This window comes from Nicotiana sylvestris, chromosome 3 (genome assembly GCF_000393655.2).
Source record: "Nicotiana sylvestris chromosome 3, ASM39365v2, whole genome shotgun sequence".
Lineage (NCBI taxonomy): Eukaryota > Viridiplantae > Streptophyta > Magnoliopsida > Solanales > Solanaceae > Nicotiana > Nicotiana sylvestris.
Window position 1 is genome coordinate 33,508,698 of NC_091059.1, and position 6,313 is coordinate 33,515,010.

At 40.6% G+C, this 6,313-nt stretch overlaps 1 protein-coding gene across 1 annotated transcript; it reads left to right on the forward strand.

The window, feature by feature from the left end:
- The first annotated feature begins 2,444 nt into the window (after positions 1–2,444).
- On the forward strand, positions 2,445–3,116 carry LOC138887210 (uncharacterized). The gene has a single exon (XM_070168933.1). It carries the CDS (start codon positions 2,445–2,447, stop codon positions 3,114–3,116), a length of 672 nt encoding a protein of 223 aa, XP_070025034.1.
- Positions 3,117–6,313: the final 3,197 nt, after the last annotated feature.

Genomic DNA, 6,313 nt, shown 5'->3' on the forward strand with positions numbered 1-6,313 from the left:
TCGCTACTAAAATGATCAAGCACAGGTATAAGCCCGGGAAGGGGCTCGGGATATCTTTGCAAGGTATCACAAGACCTATCACTTTGGCTGCCAGTAAGAACTTTTTTGGTGTTGGTTTCCAAGCTACAGAAGCCGACGTGAAATGCGCTAAATAATGTAAGAATGAAGGGTGGGTTATACCTCAGCCAATCCCACATCTCTCCAAAACATTCGCCAAGCCAAAGTACGCGGAAGAAGAAGAAGATGAGGCCTTCACGATCAAGGAAATTGAGGACATATGTGGAGCCATGAGGAAAATGTTATATGAAGCCCATATGGTCAAGCCGGGTGAAGGCTCGAGCACTGCTGAGGTGCAATTTATGGGGCCCGATGCCAAGCTGCAAAATTAGAAGGCTACTCCATTCTCAGTCAAGCGGGAATCCCGGTAGTCCAGTCTTGCCACCTTTTCTTCATTCCGAGTTATTCCAGGGTGTAACTCGAATGTTTTCTTTTAGTTTATTATCTTTAAAATTACAATGTAAACCCTTCTATTCTTTCTAATTTTTGTTACTTTTCTTATTTATTCCTTTTAGTTCTAATAATGCGGACTTAAATAACATGACATGCTTGCGGACTTCATGCCCAAATCATAGCACGCTATCTAACTGTGAAATAATGAATCAAGAATCGGAATATGATGAAGAAGAGGCTTTTAGGGAAATAAACCAAGAATTAGAACAATTCGAGAATAAACCTAAGCCAAACTTAAATGAAATTGAGTCGGTTAATTTGGGTAGTTCAGAAGAGGTCCAAGAAACCATGATAAGCATTCACACGGATGAAAGAACTAGGGATGCATTGATCCAACTTTTGTTCGAATTCAAAGATGTGTTTGCTTGGTCCTACCATGATATGCCAGGATTAAGTGTCGATTTAGTGGTCCATAAATTGCCAACTTACCCCGATTATCCCCTTGTCCAGCAAAAACAGAGGAAGTTCAAAACGGACATCAGTGACAAGATCAAAGAAGAGGTCACCAAATAGTTGAAGGCGGGGGTGATAAGAGTGGTCTGATACACCACTTGGTTGGAAAATGTGGTTCCCGTGCCAAAGAAAGATGGGAAAACTCGTGTGTGTGTTGACTATCGAGATCTGAACAAAGCAAGTCCCAAAGACAATTTCCCTTTGCCAAACATCCACACTTTGTTGACAACTGTGCCAAACATGAGATACAATCTTTCGTTGATTGTTATGCTAGATATCATCATGTTTTGATGGATGAAGAAGATGTGGAAAAGACAACCTTCACCACACCCTGGGAACCTATTATTACAAGGTCATGCCTTTTGGTTTAAAGAAAGATGGGGCAACTTATATGAGGGCTATGACTGCCATCTTTCACGACATGATGCACCAAGAAATCAAGTTGTATGTGGACAATGTGATCATCAAATCCATAATACAGTACAACCATGTTCGAGACCTGAGAAAGTTCTTTGAGCGGATGCGCAAGTATGACTTGAAGCTAAATCCAGCTAAATGTGCATTTGGAGTTTTGTCTGGAAAACGCTTGGGATTTATAGTCAGTCAGAGGGGCATCGAGCTAGATCCAACGAAGATAAAGTCTATTCGAGATTTACCTCCTCCGAGAACCAAGAAAGAGGTTATGAGACTGTTGGGAAGGTTGAATTACATTAGCCGATTCATTGCTCAGTTGACATCCACATGTGAGCCCATATTTAAGTTGTTAAAGAAAGATGCAGCGATTAAATGGACAGATGAGTATCAAGAAGCCTTTGACAAAATCAAAGAATATCTGTGGAATCTACTAGTCTTGGTCCTACTCGAACTTGGGAGGCCTTTGTTTTTGTATTTGACAGTCTTGGAGAATTCCTTCAGATGTGTCCTCGGGCAACATGATGTGACCAGGAAGAAAGAGCAGACAATATACTATTTGAGCAAGAAGTTCACTAGCTGCGAAGCCGAATACACTTTGCTGGAAAAGACTTGTTGTGCCCTAACTTAGATCGCTCAGAAGCTTAGGCATTACCTATTGGCCTACACCACTTACCTCATTACCAGGTTGGACGCTTTGAAGTACATATTCCAAAAGCCGATGTCCACAGGGAGGTTAGCAAAATGGCAGATCCTGCTCACTGAATTTGACATAGTCTATGTCACCCGCACGACAATGAAAGCCCAAGCTTTAGCAGATCACCTGGCTGAAAACCCTGTTGACGATGAATATCAGCCTTTGAGTACTTACTTCTCGGACGAGGAAGTAAATTCAGTTGAGGTAACATCAGAAGACACCAATGCTTGGAAAATGTTCTTTGATGGAGCTGTGAACGCAAAAGGTGTCGGGATTGGGGCAATTTTGATCTCACCCACTGGTCAACACTATCCAGCCACAACCCTGCTTCGGGTTTTCTGCACAAACATTTGCTTATTATGAAGCCTGCATTATGGGTATGAATATGGCAATCGACAAAGATATGGAAAAATTGATAATCATGGGAGATTTGGATCTAATTATCCGACAAGCTCAGGGAGAATGGGAAACTAGGGATGTCAAGCTTATTCCATACAGGAAACATGTGGAAGATCTTAGCAAACGGTTCAAGTCAGTCGAGTTTAGGTACATTCCTCGGTTTCACAATGAGTTAGCTGATGCACTCACTACTTTGGCCTCGATGTTGCCATATCCAGGCAATGTCCACATTGACTCGTTGGAAATCCAAATCCGAGAAAGGCATGGTTATTGCAATACGGTTGAGGCGGAACCAAATGTTCAGCCATGGTATCATGATATCAAGAGATTTCTGAAAACAAAGGAATATCCCGAGCAAGCCAATGGAGACCAAAAGAGAACCATTAGAAGGCTTGCCAATTGTTTCTTCTTGAGCGGCGAGGTCTTGTACAAAAGGACTCTAGATCTCAACTTGTTAAGATGTGTGGATGCCCAAGAGGCCGGAAGAATCATGCATGAAGTACATGCAGGAGTGTGTGGACCCCATATGAATGGATACGTCCTAGCAAAGAAAATCATTCGAGCAGGCTATTACAGGATGACTATGAAAAAAATTACTTCAGTTTTGTTAGAAAATGTCATCAGTGTGAGATACACGGTGACCTGATTTATGCACCACCTACAAAACTGCATCCTATGTCCGTTCGTTGCTTGGGGTAAGGATGTCATTGGGCCAATCGAGCCAAAGCCTTCAAATGGGCATAGATTCATATTGGTTGCCATTGACTACTTCACAAAATGGGTTGAAGCAGTTACTCTCAAAGTCGTCACTAAGAAAGTAGTGGTAGACTTTGTGCACTCCAATATCATCTGCCGTTTTGGTATTCCTATGACTATCATTACGAATAATGCTAAAAGCTTGAATAGCCACTTGATGAGGGAGATATCTGAATAATTTAAGATCACACATCGGAATTCTACCCCTTATTGGCCCAAAGCTAATAGTGTTGTTGAAGCAGCAAACAAGAACATCAAGAAGATTCTTAGAAAGATGATTTAAAGTTCGAGAAAATGGCATGAAAAATTTCCATTTACATTATTGGGATATCGCACAACTGCGTGCACATCAGTCAGAGCAACACCTTATCTATTGGTTTATGGCACTGAAGTCGTAATACCTGCTGAAGTTGAAAGTTCTTCTCTCCGAATCATCGTTGAGGCTGAAATTAAGGATAGTGAGTGGGTCAAGACCCGTCTAGAATAGTTAACCTTGATTGACGAAAAGTGGATGGCCGCAGTTTGCCACGGGCAGTTGTGTCAACGAAGAATGGCCCGTGCCTACAACAAGAAAGTGGGGCAGCTCGTTTTGAGGCGTATTCTCCCTCATCATAAGGAAGCAAAAGAAAAGTTTGCTCCAAACTAGAAAGGTCTGTACATTATAAGAAAATTATTGCCAAAAGGGGCGTTGTACTTGGGAGACATTGAAGGAAATGATCCTGAAATAGCCATAAATACAGACACAGTAAATAGGTATTACATTTACTCCTTCTCCAATACTGATATTATCTGATTGGGATGACGAAGGCTTTCATTCTCGCTACCCCAAACACTTCAACCCTTTGAGCCAATTACCCGTCTTTGATTACCCTATTTGAAACCTAAAAATGTTTGTAAAAAAAATATATATATCAATCAAAATCAAAAACAAAGTTTCCCTAAACTACGTTCGACTTGATTTCGAAAAGATACGTAGGCAGCCTCTCTCTGGTGTTCAGTCACACCAAAACAAAAATCCAAATTCCCCCAAAAGTGAAACTAGGGCAGATTTTATAATGGTTTGGCGATGATCCCGCCTGAGTGGTTCCAAAGTTGTAATTCGGTCCAAATTCTTTTTACCCCAAACCCTGCTCAAGTCCTTCCGATCGATCGATGGGAATGTTAAAGGATTGAAGAAAGCAGGTAGTTGGGTCCAATGCAATCAAAATGAGAGAGTCTTGTTGGTGAAAACCCACACGGGCACCGTAAGGCAATGGTGAGCAACGAAATTGAAAAATAAGAGAGTTTTGTTAGTCAAAACATGCAAAGAGTACTATAAGGCGACGGTAAGAAGAGAAATTAGAGAGGTCCATTAGCGAAAACCCACAAAGGGCGCCATTGATCAAATAAAAGGAATTCCCTACAAACATAGGCACTGATAAAGTCCTGGCAAGGTTTCTCGATTTTAAGACATGAGTTATGTTGGGTTTATGAGAGATTGGATGGTTGCCCAGATTGGGTATCCAGTCCAAGGAGCATGTCATATCTATTGAAACCTGCATGCACTCCAGATAAGTCCTCCTTTCTTACCCCGAAAGGAACACTTCTTGTTAAATTCATTATCCTGTCCTTTGTTTACTCTTCTTTGAGTCCTTTTCGGTATAATCCTTCTTCGAAACTAATACAAAGAAAATATGGCAAGATTGATTTTACAGGGTTCTGCTTAACAAAAGCCAAATTCAAGGAAAGCACCCAGCCTCAGCAGGTGCATCAAGTCGATCTCGACTAGCCATGATGACCGATATTCCAGATTCAAAATTATTGAAAAGGAAAGAAATCCAAGTCGAATGCCCATAAAAGAAAAATAAGATGAAAGGCCAAAGCCCCACATGGGTTAACCATCATGTGAAATTGTGGAAAGTCAAGATCCCTGGTTTTAGAAGAGAGATCGATCTCTAGGAAGCCAAAGAGCAGCAGAGATTTTCATCGAAAGAATTGGGCCGAGATCAAGTGATCAAAACAATCAAGGCCACAAAACCAACCACCGTTTCAAACTAACAATTGTTCTTTATTTGAAAATATGAAACAGGTGCAATCCAAAGCAACCTTGCAACATAGGGTCTCCACTCCCTAGTTGATTTTATTTTAGACATAGGGTCTCCACTCCCTAGTCGCTTTTCCAACATAGGGTCTCCACTCCCTAGTTGAAGTTATTTTATGTCTTAGGGTCTCCACTCCCTAGTCGTTTTTCCAACATAAGGTCTCCACTCTCTAGTTGATTTTATTTTAGACATAAGGTCTCCATTCCTTAGTTGCTTTTCCAACATAGGGTCTCCACTCCCTAGTTGATTTATTTTAGACATAGGGTCTCCACTCCCTAGTCACTTTTCCAGCATATAGTCTCCACTCCCTAGTTGATTTTATTTTAGACATAGGGTCTCCACTCCCTAGTCGTTTTTCCAACATTGGGTCTCCATTCCCTAGTTAATTTTATTTTAGGCATAGGGTCTCCACTCCCTAGTCTGCTTTTCCAACATAAGGTACACATGTTCTTCCATGTTTAAGTGCTTGTAAATGGAATTTAAGATGAATACAAACTATTCTTTGCTTGCCAATGTTTATATATTTGTATATTCTTGCTATAATTTGTATGTTGAAGTTGCAACCATGTTGAAAATCTTCCTTCTTAAATGAATGGTCCTTTGTCTCTTTGGTTCATATCATGAGTATTTGTACCCTTGTATGAGTTTAGCATTGGTTGTTTTGTTTACTTCAGTTTATACATGTTTCTCTTTTGCTATATTGGCCTTGTAGCATGTTAGATCCCCATAGTTGAAATATGGTTTATTTATTGAGTCTAACCCTTATATGGTTAGATTCATGGATTAAACTTTTCCCCTTTTCCCTGGGTCATTCTGGCAGCATAGGGTTGAAGCCCTTTGTTGGTTCTTGAGTTTAACCTTTAATATGGTCAAACCCATGAATCACTCTGTTCTGCTTCTTTACCTTTGCATTGTTTGGGTTCCCTCCTGAAAAGTTGTATGGTTTAAGAATGATTCTACAGTATTCTTCTGCTTTATTGAGCTGCAGTTATGTTTTACGACATCT

Coding starts and splice junctions, on each gene's coding strand:
- LOC138887210 (XM_070168933.1), top strand. CDS start 2,445: ATGGGTATGAATATGGCAATCGACAAAGATATGGAAAAATTGATAATC.